General features: G+C 38.0%; 1 protein-coding gene across 2 annotated transcripts in view; it reads right to left on the reverse strand.

Annotated features, from left to right (window-relative positions):
* The window catches only part of Prkg1 (protein kinase cGMP-dependent 1), a 1,194,975-nt gene that overhangs the window by 204,822 nt on the left and 973,936 nt on the right, over positions 1-16,217 (reverse strand). For both annotated transcript variants that reach the window (XM_031390083.1, XM_031390082.1), the window contains exon 6: positions 3,091-3,168. In XM_031390083.1, coding sequence (XP_031245943.1) covers positions 3,091-3,168 — 78 coding nt within the window. The remainder of the gene's footprint in view (positions 1-3,090; positions 3,169-16,217) is intronic.

Here is a 16,217-nt window from a genome sequence, read left to right on the forward strand (position 1 = left end):
ATTTGCAGCTGACCCCTGTTGTTGAATTAGGGAAGGCTGAAAGAAGCTGAGGAGAAGGGCAATCCTGTAGGAGGACCAGCAGTCTCCATTAATCTGGACTCCTGAGATCTCTCAAACACTGGACCACCAAAGAGATGGCATACACCAGCTAATATGAGGCCCTCAACAAAATACAGTAGAGGACTTCCAGGGCTATGTTCATTCAGAGATGATACACCTAACCCTCAAGAGACTGGAGGCCCCAGGTAGTTTAGAGGTCAGGTGGGGTGGGGGTTTGGGGCATCCACATGGAGACAGGGGGTGGGGAAGAGGTGTGGGATGTGGAGCAGTTGGAGGGTAGATGAGGGGGTGGTTCAGGGAATGGAATATGGAGTGTAATGGCCCCTATAGGCTCATATGCTTGGATACCTGGTCCCTAATTGGTAGAACTGTTTGGTAAAGATAGAGTGCACCATTGTTGAAAGAGGTGTGTTACTGGGGTCAGCCTAGGGGTTTCAAAAGACTTGGGCCATCGCCAGTGTCTTTGGTTTCTCTGCATCTAAACTGACAGATGAAACTGAGCTCCAAGCTGTTCCTACTGCCATGTGTTTGCTCTGTGATCATGGACTCCAATCCTCTGAAACCATAAGCCCCAAATTAAAACATTTTCTTTTATTAGTTGCCTTGGTAACCGTGTTTTACCATAGCAATATATAAGTAACTGAGACAAGTGGTGACAAAGAAAGCATCTTTGCCAGGGTAGGTGTGAGGGCTCAGTGAGCAGAGGAGCCTGATTACTGAGTTCAATCCCTGGGACCCACAACATAGAGAGAACCAACCCCTAACCTCTGCAAATTGTCCTCTGACCTACACTTCACACACACACACACACACACACACACACACACACACACACACACACCCCACACACACACAATGACACATAAATCATGCATCTTCCCCCACAACACATTCACTCAAAATAAATGAAAATGTAATTTATTTTGGAAAAAATTATTTACCAGGGTTTATCTTTGTAAATTTTATAAATTCATGGGAGTCGAAGTTTATGTTGGTTTACTGGTAATAAATAAGTTCTATAAAATCCTAATTTAACAACATATTTACTTTAGAACTACAGCTTACTATTTACTTTCTTGTTCCACATAGTGGAGACTAGGGCAATTTTATTGTATCCTTATCAGAATTAGTATAATGAATGTAACAATTGTCAGAGTTGTGCATCATAACAAAGAATGTGTATGAGCTGAGCTGAGAGACTAAGAAAAAATCTGTAGGGGTTTAGAGAAAAACTTGACTGGATCAAAGAAATCTAATATATTATGACAATTTCTCAATTTGTAGGATTGCACCGAAGTACTGCCAGAGTAATTGCCTCCAGGGGTATATCTCCAAGTGCTTCTATTTATACATGGTACAACGTTCATAAAACAGTACCACTAATACACCTGTGTTCCGCTAAAATGGGTTACAAACCTCTACTTCCTTCAGGCAATACTGGCAATTTGCAGTAAATGGGACATGCAGGGTGTCCTTCCTATTGGATAAGCACAGCCACATTTTGGCAGCAAAGAACTTGCAATTTGGAAAGATAAAGCAAAGTCAGACTCCAGGATATAACATCCTCCTGTGATCCTCAAATGGCTTATAACCATTAGGATTGTATTCCCCGATTCTTTAATTGGTGTTAGTTAACAAAGGAGACAGTAAGTAACAAAGTTTGCCTGTCTGTTATGTAAACCACAGCATGTTAGCATTTTCTTATCCCCTAACACTGGCAAATGCAAAAATTATTTTAACCTGAACTATGTTTGGACATTAAAAATATTAAATTGTTATTTATTTTGTGTGTGTGTGTGTGCATACATGCATGTGCACACACGTGTAGTTAAGCATGCATATGCGCTAGTTCCAATGTGTCCAAGTGTGTCCAGGTGGAGGTCTGAGGACAATTTGCAGAAGTTGAGTCTCTCTTTTTACCATGTGGGTCCTGGGAATTGAACTCAGGTCTTTGGCCTGGTTCTAAGCATCTTTTCCTATTCAGCTCTCCTCACTGATTCCTTATGACACCCTTTACGAAACCAGTCCATGATGTATAATTCTATATCAGGCTTCCTGATGTTAACCTAATGAGTAGATACGATTAAAAAATTGTGTATATTTTAGGATGGCACCTTGCTATAAACATTGACATATGTATGATCTTGATTGAAAATTAGCACATAAGAATCACCTAAAATCTAAGTCACAAACATTTAGAGTCTTCCTCACTTCCTGTTTACATAATCTCTGCAAGCTTTCTTGTGTGAGTTCTACAGTCCCAGAGTTAGGTATTTTGTGCAAATATTAAAAAATAAATTCACTTACAATAATGAAACAGGCATGTGAGTCTTCTCTATTTGCCTTTTCCTCCCTATCTCTCTTCAAACCTGATACACAGAGATACTCTTTAAGGATAACTTATAAAAGAAATGTTAAGTTCAAGTGAGAGGATTGGTATAACTAAATTTATTTAATTTCATAGTTCAAAAGTAAGTACTCACATAGATTAACACCTAAAATAATATAAGAATACATAATAATTCTTACCCATGGTCATAACTGTTTTTATTCCTCTCCTACACTTCACCACTTTTAATAGTTTCTTAGCATTCAATTAACACTCTCCATGAAGCTACTCTATAATATACATATGTTTACATCAACATTGCCTTAGAAAATTCACTCATTGGCCTAAAAAAAAAAAAGCATAAAAATGTTTATTTTACTGAAGATTCAAATTGGGGCCATACATTCTAAGGGCCAGATGTTTAGGAAGGTTGCTGTTCCTAAAGACCAGATAGATTATATTGTAGTGCATTGCATTATAGTGCACTGCATTGTACTGTATTGTGTTGTACTTCGATGATGCATGTCTTCCTATTTATGGAAACTTCTCAGCAGTATCTAGTGTTATGGTTATGAGTACCTAGACACAAGGTTAATCACCTTTTTTTCTTACATCCTAGAGCATTTGCAGATGAAGAAGGGGCAACTCACACTCCACAAGACTCAGTGCATACATTTCTGCAATGCACTGCTCAAGCTTACCTTCCCTTTGCTGATGATGAAGAAGGTGTCTCCTCTTGCACCCTGCCTGATGATATATTCTCCATTTTCATAGTGGGTCTGAAAAATAGGAATGTAAAACAAAGACATTGAAAAAGGAATCATGTACCAACCAGAACTGTTTTCAGACACTAGGCCCTAAGGGATACAATCATGCTGACAGAATTTGACCCACATTCAGAATGTATCATGGTTTTAAGAATGAATAACAGTCTATCAACACAGTAATGACAAAGCTATTGTGTCTATAATATTCATTTAAAAACCTGTGGTGAGTTTCATTTTCTTCAGTGATTATATTTATATCTTTAAGTTCATTATTTCAAGTGTTTGACAAAAATTATTTCTCCTGTCAAATAAGTGTGAAGCAAAACAGCACTGCTAATTAAGTTCACATTCAGATATTGTTTTGTCATTTTTGTTTGCTATTAGTAGTTTCATAATAGCGAAATTTTTTTAAAATGAAATTTTTGTCATATACAAAGATCTTTACTTACAGCCAGAGTAGCCTTTAGTGGGGGTCAGATGGCTCCAAATACTTTTTAAAGTGCCACTTTATCCCTTAATATTTTTACTTGAGCAATGTGCATTTGGCCTCGTTAAGCATAATGTTTTAATTCCATGGCTGGAATTCTGGTCCAGGATATGTCTAATGTAAACTACCAGATAGGGAAGGAAGTAAAGCTGGAAGAGAATTATTATAATCAGTGGGTCAGCATCCTGAGGGCCTCAGTGCTCGGTCTATTCCAAGAGTGAAGATTACAACCCTGTAATGAACAAAACCAATTCTGCAAGGAGAGGTGGGAGAAAATTTATTGTCTGGTTCAGAGGCAAAATGAGTTCATGCCATCTGGCCTTATGTTCCTCTGCAGCTGAACAAGAGAGCCATACCTTCAGAAGGAAGATATTGCCTTACACACTGCCTTATAGTATACACACAATATCCATTAAACTGGTGGCTGTAATTTCTCCTTCCACATCAATGTTATTTGTCTTAAAACTTATTCTATTCTATCCTCAAGTTGCCTTCCATTAATCCTGCCACTGAAAGATACCTTCTTATCTCTAAGCACCTAGAATATTAACATAGTACTAAGCTAGTAGCACTTACTAATTTTCAATTATACATAATTCTTTTTCTAGTAACAAATATTTTAAGTAACAAATTCCTTCTTTATTCCTTCTCCCTATCTCCACTAATAGATGATACAAACAATCTGGTATCTGCCTTTAAAGACTATTTTCCTATGTTCACATACATAAATATATGCATGTACGTATGTATCCATATATATACATACAAATAATTTTTTCTGCAGTGCGTGAGATGCCTTGGTGGTTAGCAGTGCATATTGCTCTTGCAGATTTGAAATCCAGCAGTCAGATCAGGCAGCTCACAACCAAGCTTATAACTACCTTCAGGGTCACCTACACCTCTGACCTCTGTATACATCCACAATCACATATGCACACTCACACACAGTTCAGAATGAATGTGTGTGAACTGATTTTCTCCATTTAATAAGATCATCTTTTCAATTCTCATCTCTTAGTGTTCTCTGTTGCTTCTCTGGCCAGGTAAAGCATGGTCCTGCCTCTCCTGTGGTGACATGATAAGAAAATTTGACCCATTTGGTGGTTTTCTTTGGGAAGTCTGTCCAGATCTCACACCTATGAAATGTTATTAGTAATTATAGCTATGTTGTCTCAGCACCATTCACTGCAAAGTTCATCTTAATCCCCTCATAGTTTCCAGCCAAAGATAGATCAAACCCCACCAAGTAACAGAGTGTATAAAATGGTATATCAGCAATAAGCACAAGGTTTGTACAAAGGCTGTGTTGAAAAACACCTTTGTTCTCAGAGGCTTCTCTAAGAAGGACGCTTCAGCCCCAGGTGAAGGATTAGAACAAGGCCTCAGGATGATGAAGCAGGAACAAGCCACTACGGAATGTGAGAGTTCACAGCTTCTAATAGTTACGTAAGGCTAGTCAAAGTGTATCTGGGGAGAAATGCAAATGACAAGTACAAACTTGGAAGCATTCTTCACCTACCTAAAATATTCATATCTCTCCTTTTAAGACACATAGTTGCCAAGGGGCTGGATACTTTTCATAGTTAAGTAATTTGTATCTCATATTGCTTTTAATGGATTCTTCTCTCAATTAAGCAAAACATATCTCTAGTCATAGGATAATATTTCTTCACAGCAAGTAAACATTATTTATAACATATCAAAAAATAAACCAAACTAGCTCTGCAATACTGAAATTTCCAGACAGAAGATTCTTTACTATGGGTCCTGTCTTGAATACTCCGTGCGGACATGGGACCTTTGACTCCATTTCTGGAATCTATTGGCTGGACACCAGCAGCACCTTAGTCCCAGGGAAAAACTCTCCAGGCATAGCCATCATGAGTTGGAGGAACATTTTTCCTCAGTTGAAAACAGCCACTATAAGTCTTTTTTGTTTAGAATCTCTTCATTTGCATGGGTTTGACAGGAGTGTCAAGATGCGGTTGGCTTTTTAAGTTATATGAATCATCTGAGTATCTTAGTATTTCATCTGGAATTCCGTTAAAGGGGCCCCGACAATGGCCATATCTAGTATTAAAGTTCAACTATGCAAACTTGCACTGAACATAAGCTCATAAAACACAGGCATCCAGATGAGCCTAAGGGATAGGGACCAAAGGTATGCTAGGTTTGGAAAGATAGCACTGTGGTGTCACAACATGAGGTACCTAATGATTATGTTATGCCAAGATGTTCAGTTGCACTTGAGGGGAAATGAGTAGGTATCCTAACTATTTAAGACTCTCTCTAATTGTGTGAATCAAATGTCAGAAAATTCAGAGTGTTATAAAAACCATTTTGTAGTTCTTAGTCTCAGAAATATACAGAACTAAGGGCAGAAAACAGCAATCAGACAGTTTCTTTAGAAAACATTTCCATGTTTAATAGAATAAAGCCTGACTTCTTTATCGTGGCCTCTACCATTGTCATGTCTGCTCAATGGTGCAGGTTCCAACCTCTTCCTTTAAATATTTTGGACCCCAACCTGCTGGCTCCCCTATGTCATTTCCCCAAATGTTCCATCACCCTATTTGCTCACTCCCAGTGCTGTATCTTTCCATTCTGATGTTCTCTTGGCTTGACCTCTCATATAATTTTACACTCATCATCATCAACATCTTCATCTTCATCATCATCATCATCACTACCACCACACATATGGTCTAGTTAAATTAGGTTTCATATGTGTGTTTGTGTGTATGTGTGTGTGTGTCCTCTAATAGTACTTCATAATTCATCACCATTTTGAGCTTATACGTCTGTATGATCAGAACTGTTGGAAATAAGGAGATTCAACCTTGAAGCCAACTTATGGCTAGCAGATTAACTACTGGACTAATATGCTGGAGAAGAGGTGGAAATACCAGATGGTGCTTCTCAGGCTTGAGGTTGATTCAAAGGAATTGGGGTAAAGAGGACTTGAAAAATGGGCACAGATGTATCTTATTAAAGGAATTAGTGGAGTTGTTCCCATAACCAAAAGTGATTTCTTGCAGCTCTGCATTCCTGAAGAGACTAATGGACGCACAAAATCTATAACTCCATCTGGGAATAGGTATCACCTTCCTTACTCACTCAGCTCTCTGAAATAACTATGGAATCTGTTACTTCATTAGTGGGATAGAAAACGCTGAGTGAAGATCACATAGTAAGGATACTCAAATTATAGAAGTTGTATGTGTATGAATATTTAACAGATTAAACCCTGACGTGAACAGCAAGTGCTATTTGATTTTTTAAAAATATTTTCTTTTTTTAACAAAGATACTTTAAAACTGAGGTAGCTTGACTTTTATACCATATCATCTTAAAATTATGTAAGTATTAAAAAGGATTACAGTGCATTTCCTTGACTTTTCTTTAATGATTTCCCTTTGAAAGGGTGCATATGAGGGATTGAAGGATCAACCTACTTTAGAAGGAAATATAATCAACGTTTTTGTAAACAACACTGCCTGGGCTTACTTCACCCTGCCCCATCCTCTGCCCTCTTGTTTAATCTCTTCTAGCCTCTACCATATCTTTTCTGAATTCTGATTTAATGCAAACATATGTACTGATACTTGGTAGTTTTCACAGGGGAAGCATCTACAAGCTCATCTGTTTCCCAACACCAAGCATTCTTGAGTTCTTCAGAGCCTGAATCACACCATTTTCTACTAAGTCTTTCTAACACATTCAGAATTTATGATTTAAAGACAACAGTTGGCCCAGCAGTAGCCTCTTGGCTTGACAGAATTCTTATCCCGAATACCAGACAGAGGAGGAGAAGGTCTGAGCTAACATTCCACAGATGCTTGGATTTGCTTTGATGTGTAACTGACCTCTTCTTTGGTGACTCCGTCCTCCAAATGGATTTTCAATCTCTTGTTTTTCATTTCACATATTTTTGATGTGAACATTTTCGCGTAGCATAATGATTCAGAGAGACATCAAGGAAGACCCACAAAATGCTGGAAATCTCTTAAGAGGAACAGGTCCTTAGAGCCCATTCATTCCACAATAGAATGAAATCATTTATAGAGTAGACAAGCATGCATTCTCCTTCTGCATAATTAAACTATAACTCAAGTTTAACAACTTGATCTATAAAGGCAATTAGCACCGGCAGGACTCAGAAAAAGTCTGTCTTGACAGCATGTGAAATGTGTCTTGGGGAAGCAAACAAAGTATTGTCTGAGGCTTGCCATCTGAAAAATAAATACTGTTTGAATATTCTACCAAAATAAACGCGAAGAGGTAGAAAAGACTTAATCATCTTCTTAGGAACTCTATCCCCATCAAACTGGGTATAATTTACTCGATATTTTACTTGTTTGGAAAATAAACATTTACATCTTGACAAAGCACCACTTAGTTTAAAGGGTGTCTTGAGCCACTGAGAACAATAAAGTCAGAAAAGCAGAGAGAGCTTAAACCTCAGAGGTAGGGACTGAGCCTTTTAGATGTTTTGAGAATGTGGTTCCTATGGTGCAGGTGGTTTCATTCTCTCTAGAATGTACTGAGAGAAATACTGCTCAGAGTTGAGGTTACAGAATCAAGTGTAATCCTGCTTCCTGTTTTGACCCACAATATGGCAAAGAACCATTGGACTCCCTGGAGGATTGAGTGTCATGAGTTAAGACTTGTGGAGCACACCATTTACCCCATAATTCAGGAGGTCAAGGCGAGTATATTACCACTTGTAAGCCAGCTTTAATTACATGAGGGATCTGGGGCCATACTGAGTCTTTATCTCAAGAAAAGAAAATGTAAAATTAGAAGCAAGGTGTAGAACCTGTAATCCCAGCACTCTGAAAGCTGAGGCAGGAAGAAGAGAACAAGTTTGAGAACAAGTAGAGAGATCCAGGCCAACCAGTGCTACACAGCAAAGCCTAGTCTAAAACAAAACAAAACAAAAAGTCAAACAAAAGAGAAAAAGGATTCCTCCAGGATATGAAATTACTATATTTATAGGAACCAGTGCCAATATGTAATATTGAGCTTCGATCACTTGGTAAGGGCACGGGCTGACATAGGGTTCTGGAGAATACTCTCTATGATTCACAGGATGCCTAATACTTTAAGAGTGAGCTTGCACAGTGGTCAGGCTTCTGAGAAGATTATTCTTTGGCTAGAGTAGAGATAGTCCATTGTGTTAACAACTGTGCACACCACTGAAGGAATGCTCGTTTGCCACCCCTTCCCCTTTGTGTGCTTGCAAAAGTTACAAGGCCTGAGGAGACCAACAAAGTCTCGAGGGAATTAATATATCTATCACACTAAAGGTTAAATGACTGAACATATGCTGGGCATATGTATAAAACTGCTTCTTCTCCTACCAAGTTAAAGCTTAACCCACAAAGTTTAGCATACTTAGTATGTTAAAATTCAAGAAGGCAAAGCCACCTTGGCAACCATCCTTACGACGAGACTCTGGCTTTTTTCAACCTCCTGCACCCACAGGCTATGCCATGGTGTCTCTGAATATATCCATGGCTACAAAGAAAAAGCAGAGTCTTTGTCATCTGTCATCAGATGCTGCATATTCATCCAGTGCTGCAAGCGCAGGTTTTCATAATGTGGTTATTACGGAATCCCTCGTGGCTAACTCATAGGTATTTATGTGGTATTCACATTCCTTTGGGTTCATATTCCTATTTCTAGCAAAAGAGAAAAGATGGATTTATTTTTTAAGAGATGATCAACTGAAATGTCACTAATTCTCATGAACACAATAGAACCTAACATAATGCCAATAAAAACCCACTGAATAGAACAATGACAACCCACATCATGAAAGACGGTAGCTATTATCAATGTAATGTTTGCCACATACTAGACAATGTGTCAAGGATATCTCCATCAGAAAAATGATACTCTCCGTTTTAATATTCATTTCTTGTAGAACAAAAGGGAAACTTACACAGCTTAAATAATTTCCCAAGATCATGAAACATGTAGACTTAACAAACAGAATTTGAATCTGTTCTTGCTTTAGAAATCAATGTTTACAGTTAGATTCTTACTGATCTTATAGAAAACTCTTAAATCTCTCTGTCTCTGTCTTTACTTCTCTACTCCTTTCTCTCCCTCCCATACCCCCTCCCTCCCTCTCTGTCCATTTCTTTATCTATGTTTCAAATACACACACACATATACACAATACACACATACCATACAAACATACAAGACAAACACAACACACATAAATGCATGCACTCTGGGAACACGTTGATATAAATACAATAAAACTTTGTAAATTCTTATTTTATCTGAGGGGCCAACTGTAAACTGGTCTCTAATCCCATTGTGCTTGGCTCAAAATCCTTGATAGCTTAAACTGGAGGACAATGCATTCAAACTCTTTGTTGGGACATTTTAGAGCCTCTGGGATCAATCACTGAGTTAAATTCTCACCCTCTGTACTTGAGTCATTCAAGAGCTGATGTGTGTTCCCTGATGTGCTGCCCACCCGTTTTTCCCTACCCCTGAGATGTTACTTAACGCCATATCTACTTACAGCACCTGCTTCTTTCCTAAGACTTCCCCTGCGCCTCCAAATCACAATTACCACAGCACACTTTTATATCACAGTCACAGCTCTGAGCATCCCATCTTTCATTATTAGTCATTGTTAGTATTTTTATACATAAATGAGATTAGAATCCACATTGTTTTATCTTCCAACTCCAGCAATAAGAACCACATTGCCTTTTATATAGAAGGGTTCAATAATATTTTTTAAACAGAATTAACTTAAATTTGCATCAATGTCCTTGGTTTATGATACTTTTCAAAACCCAAATATTCTTTCCAGGGGTGGCTGGTATTTGCACTGGGTTTCATTCTGTAGCCCAGGTTAGCCTGGAACCTATGGTGTAGCCTCAGCTGACCCCAAATGCTGGGAAATCCTCCTATTTCCAATTCCAAAGTCATGGTATTCCACAAGTCACCATAGCTGGATGGTAAGTCATAGATATTCTTGACAAGGACATGCGTTGTGTACTCATTCATTAACAATGTATAAACAAATATGTTATTGTATATTAAAAACATATACATATTATGTATAGATACAAAACATAAATTTCTCTCATTACCTCAAGTGGAACAATGAGTAAAAATATTGTCTTCATTTTTCAGGTGAAGAATTAGAACTAAAAGTAGTTAGCTTTTTGCAACATCTGCATAATAACTGATTGTGTGGCAGCCCAGTGCTAAGCACACACCTGACTTATTGATTCCCCAAGAGGTTCAAATGACTGTGGTAGTGTCTCACATCAGTATGACATAGTAAGTATTTATGTGCAGCCTAACAGAGGAATTAATTTAATTAATATTGAGCCTATATATTTGGAGAAGAAATTCACTGGCATAATCTTTAAAATAAATCTCAGCACTTAATTTTTATCTTACTTTGTTTTTGACCTAAGATTTTTGTTTGAGCCTAAGTAACAAGTCTGACAGCAATGTCACATTATATGGAAATGACTTTTTACAAATGCTACAAATATATGCAAAAATTAAATAAGGACTGCAAGATCATAATACAGAATATAAAATAGACCTTACAACATTCTAAAATTATATATATTTTCCTCATAAGCAATTACATAATTCCTTCTCCTATCTTAGCTAATTTCATTAAAATGCATTTATACTGTTATACTCACTTTATTTTTGAACAACATCTATATTTAGACTTTTTTAATTGACCAGGATTCATTTTTGTTCACATCTATTTTTTATTGTCATTGTTCTGAGCTGTAGTATGGTCATGCACCATAGACTGACTGAGGCGTACAGACCAGACAGCCTTACCTGGTTCCTCTTATCACTGACCTTCTTTAGTTCCTTTGTTTCTTTGCTGCCAAAACCATTAGCTCTGACTTGCTCTGACCTTCAATATTACTTTACTAGCAGTATCCCAATATGCCATTATCCGGAATCAGTTCATCTCAATAAGCAATCAAGTGAACAGGCTTACATATAAAAGCATGCTTTTATGAGTTATAACAGAGAGGTGCATTAGTGAAATCAGTCAACTTAAAAACGCCATACAAAGTGTTTTGCTAGATGTTTTATACAACATAAAACCTCCTTGACAGGAGGGTTTAAAGAATGATGTCCAGAAAAATTGAATGATTAATATGAGCCTTGTTGTGTGGATAAGAGTTAGCCAGATGCAAAGGTAGCTGTGGGGAGGGAAGAGAGGAAGAACATATGCTTAGGAGCATAAACAGTGACCACAGAGAATGATGACATTCTAAGGATTACCAGGTCTGAAGTTAGGCAGCAGGTGACAGGACCCAAAGCCTAAGTCACCAAGGTAACCTCAGATGCTCTGTCCATTAACAAAATGAGCTACTTATGGGATTGGAAATGGGAGCAACTTGCAGTAAGGAATAGTTCATGCAGATGTGGGGCCAGCTATAGCAATTTCTCACATATGTGTTGAAATAACGTTTATATTCCTTACAAACAAAGCAGGCTCAATGGGCAGTGACAAAATGTAGTTCAGAAAGCAGGATTAATCCTGTATATATTTCACAGGACTGATACCTTCTTAGTCACTGTTCCATTTCTGTGAATATACCATGACCAACATAACTCTTAGAAAAAAGCATTTAACTGGGAGTTTGCAGTTTCAGAGGACTGGTCCATTACCATCATGGCAGAGGGCATGGCTGCCTGCTGCCATGATGTTGGAGAACTAGCAGAGAGTTATACCTGATCTACAAGCAAAGAGAGAGAAGGGGGAGGGGTGGCTGTCATGGGCTTTTGAAGTCTCAAAGCACACTCCCAGGAACATGCTTTCTCTGGCAAGGCCACACGCCCTAATCCTTCTCAAATAGTTCACATTGGTGACTAAGTGTTCAAATAGAATAATAACCTTTGAGAACCATTCTCATTCAAACCACCTCAGATCCCTAAAAGGAACTATGCATTCCCCGGACACTCACATGCCTGCTTCTAATCATTGATGGCCTAGAAACCCACAAGAAGAGCAATATAGTTTTCACCTTTTGCATGTTGTTAATGTCAGTAGGGATAGTTTGAGTCTAACTGTCTTAAATTACATATGTAGAGCTTGGTCTCAGTGTGTACTGAGTTCATCAAGCAAATTCAATCTCCACTCACTCTCATCTAAGGACCTCAAGGTCAGAGCCCACAATCAGGCGAATGGGGGGAGCTCATAAATATTTCCTCCGCCAAACAGGGATGGTAAGATGCTGATAATTCACCCTTCTGTCTACTGACTTGGCTCAAGCATATTTCATAGGTCTTCTGTCTTATCTTCTGACAAAGCCCCTGTGCTTCACACAGGAGCTATTGATTTCTCTCAAGAGTCCCTCTGTGTTCCCCGAGATTGCTATACAGGAGATTTCTAAGGCCAAACAAGAAGCCAAGTGAGACTAAATCAGTCTGTATGAGATTCATTAGCAGACACATAAATCCTGAGTGAGAAGAGACAGTGTGGGTGGCAGAAAATGGAATGACTCCTTTCTATTTTGGAACAATGTGGTTACTGGTTTTCAGGTTCCACTCACTGGACTGGGAGGACATGACTCAAGGATACATACCTCCTCCCAGCACAGGAGTAAACAAGAAACAGTACCTGGGTCACAGAACATAGTTTCTGCTCTTAGTGGCACTTAGACTTCAGATGATTCCTGATTTTAAATCACTGTCCTTGTAACAGGAGTCTACAGGACAATATTATTTTTGTAGCCTGGTAATTCATTGTAGAGGTCGCAGCTGCAACAGTAAGTCTGGGTTTTCTTTTACATTTGTTTAAGCAGTATTTTAACACTGCTGCTAATTTCTAACAAGACCTTACCAAGGACTAGTAGTGGTATTGCACTGATATTCCAGAATCATGGAAGCTGTGTCAGTTAAAGTTGAAGGGAAGAGTCTGTAGGGTTCAATATATCAAAACCAATTCTAGGCAGACACTTACATTTTGCTGAAGCAAACACATCTTAGAACAAAAGTAAACTAAATGTTTCAGAAGAGTACAACTGGGACCTATTTAATACAGGCACACATTTACCTAAGAGAGCCCAACGTAAACTTCAGGTACAAATCACACAGCACAATGGGAGAGAACTTTTCATTCCCTCCCAGAAGTTATGCCTAAGGAGATGGATGCTCACTGAGAAGGAGCTGGCAATAAAACCATATTTTCCAGAAATAGCTTAACTCCAGAGGAGGAAGACCAAGGAAAAAGACAAGCAGGGGTCGTTTGCCAGCAACCTTCTCATGTAGTACACAGACCCACACAACCCTGGAGGGTAAGGGCGTGCAGGTTTAATGGGCTCTGTTCTCAAAATATATTTGGTGAAGTAATAGAATAGACAGATAAGAACTGCACATGAACAGCAGAAAGGGAAAATGCTTAAAGAACTTTACTGATGAGAAGGTTTAAATCTAGTCTGCTTTACCTGAGTATCTTATTCACAGACTCCTATTGCTAACTTCCAAATTGTTTTTCTGTGAGATTGGGAATTGAACTCAGAGAAGCCAGCGATGTGCCACTGAGTCAAAACTCTAGCTCAGCTTGGTTTCTATATTTTTTTCCTTCTTTATTCCACTAGACACAACATTTCCTTTTATTTAAAGAGTTTCAAGATATGAGAACAATAAGAACTCCAACTGTTTATTATCTCTGTATGTTTGTGAGTAATGACACTAAACACTCACACCCATCCTGGTCCATTCTAAATCAAGAACTCCATCGTGTGCGATACAAACTAGATTCTCAGACTATCTGAATTGTATACAAGACAAAGAATATATTTTACAAATGAAACCTAACGGGGGCATCCTAAAGAAGTTTAAGTATAAATTCTGACACCCCAGTTTGCTCCCTTCTTTGCATTATTAAAATTGATTTAATGGCTACTTCCTCTACTCATGACTTGTATGTACCCTCTCTACACATCTCTTCTGTTTTCCACATCACACTCCTGGAGCCAAAGCGTTATGCTCAGGCATACCAATCTTAAGTTCTTCCAGTCCTTGGACCACACAACTGAGTCTGCAATGGCTCCTCCCTTCACTCTCCTTTAACCGGGTGCCAAAATGCTGACAATTTACATTCCTGAGCATCTGCTTGATTTGCCTCTTCTTTTGTTTCATTGTCATTACCACAGGACATCCTTTTTGTCCCTTTTTGCCTTCCAGTCTTTCCCACTTTAATGTGTCTCATATTGATGGAGAAAAATCCAGTAGTACTATATGTAACTGCAAACATTCTCCAACCGTTTTCCATTGTGTACAAGGGAAATATAACTCTTAAAATAGCACGCATGGTTTTATCAAATTTTGTGTCCTTTCCAAGCCATATGCTGGAAGTTAGCAATATCAATTTTTTTTGTGGACTGCTACCATGTTGGGACTGTGGTTTTGTACCTCTTTAGTTTGTATAGACTTCTTCATCTCTGTGGCCATTCCTCAATTGTACAGGTTTTATAAAACCCGTGCCTAGTGATAGTTCTATGAAATACCTCTTGGTCTGTGATTTCTTCCCATTTTATTCCTTTTTTAAATTCTAAGTTCCCTATGAAAAAGCCATGCCTTTATCTTTGCTGTGCCCTTTAGGTATCAAAGATAGTATCCGAGAGCAAGAAGCGATCAGTAAATGATTCTTAGACTATTGGGCTCTCATATTTTTCTCTAGCTAGCTGTTGACATCATTCCAACTTTTCTCCTCTATAAAAGCAGTCATAATCTGAACACTCAGGATACTTAAAGAACAGCAGTAGGTATTATTTAATAGTATAAAACAATGACATCTCTGAGATTAAGTTTGGCATATAACATTTGCCTAATGTCACACTTAAATTTTAAACAATGTAAATTTTATCACAATGTAAAAGTATTTGTATAAATGTTTGAGATATTTTTATTAATCAATAATGGAATTATACTGAATCAAATTCATACTAGAATACAGCAAGCCATATGAATCTATATCTAGTCAAGTGTTAACTTTAAATAAAGCAGTGATTATAAGAAATGACATGAATATCAACAATAAGAACCAAGTATATACATGAGCTCAGAACTAGGAGTGTTTGCAGAGAGGAAGGAAGGAAACTGTAGGGCAGGGACAAATGAAGGTAACCAGGGAGTAGATATAAACAAAGGATGATGAAACACATGTACAAAATGTATAAACCATTTATACATTAAAATTTTGAGTCAAAAGAAAAAGGACATGAACTCTGAAACTTGAAAAAGAAATGTAATAATACATTTTTACTACTACTCTTAGGTCTTTTCCTGTCATAATAAAACAGATGGGAGAGAAACAAAGTTTGGTGGGTAGGGAATGAGAAGAGAGGAGCTGGGAGGATTGGGGGAAGGGAATGGGATCAAAATATTTATTTGGGATGTAGATATATACATTATTGGGGATGTATATGCCCCAAAAGATAAAAATTTGAAAATTAAAGACCTGGAGATTGTTCAGAAATGAAATAGTCACCAAGCATGTACAAAGTCCTGGAGCTCAATCCCTAATAATAATACAGTAAAGAGAACT

This window comes from Mastomys coucha, unplaced genomic scaffold (genome assembly GCF_008632895.1).
Source record: "Mastomys coucha isolate ucsf_1 unplaced genomic scaffold, UCSF_Mcou_1 pScaffold21, whole genome shotgun sequence".
Taxonomy (NCBI): Eukaryota; Metazoa; Chordata; class Mammalia; order Rodentia; family Muridae; genus Mastomys; species Mastomys coucha.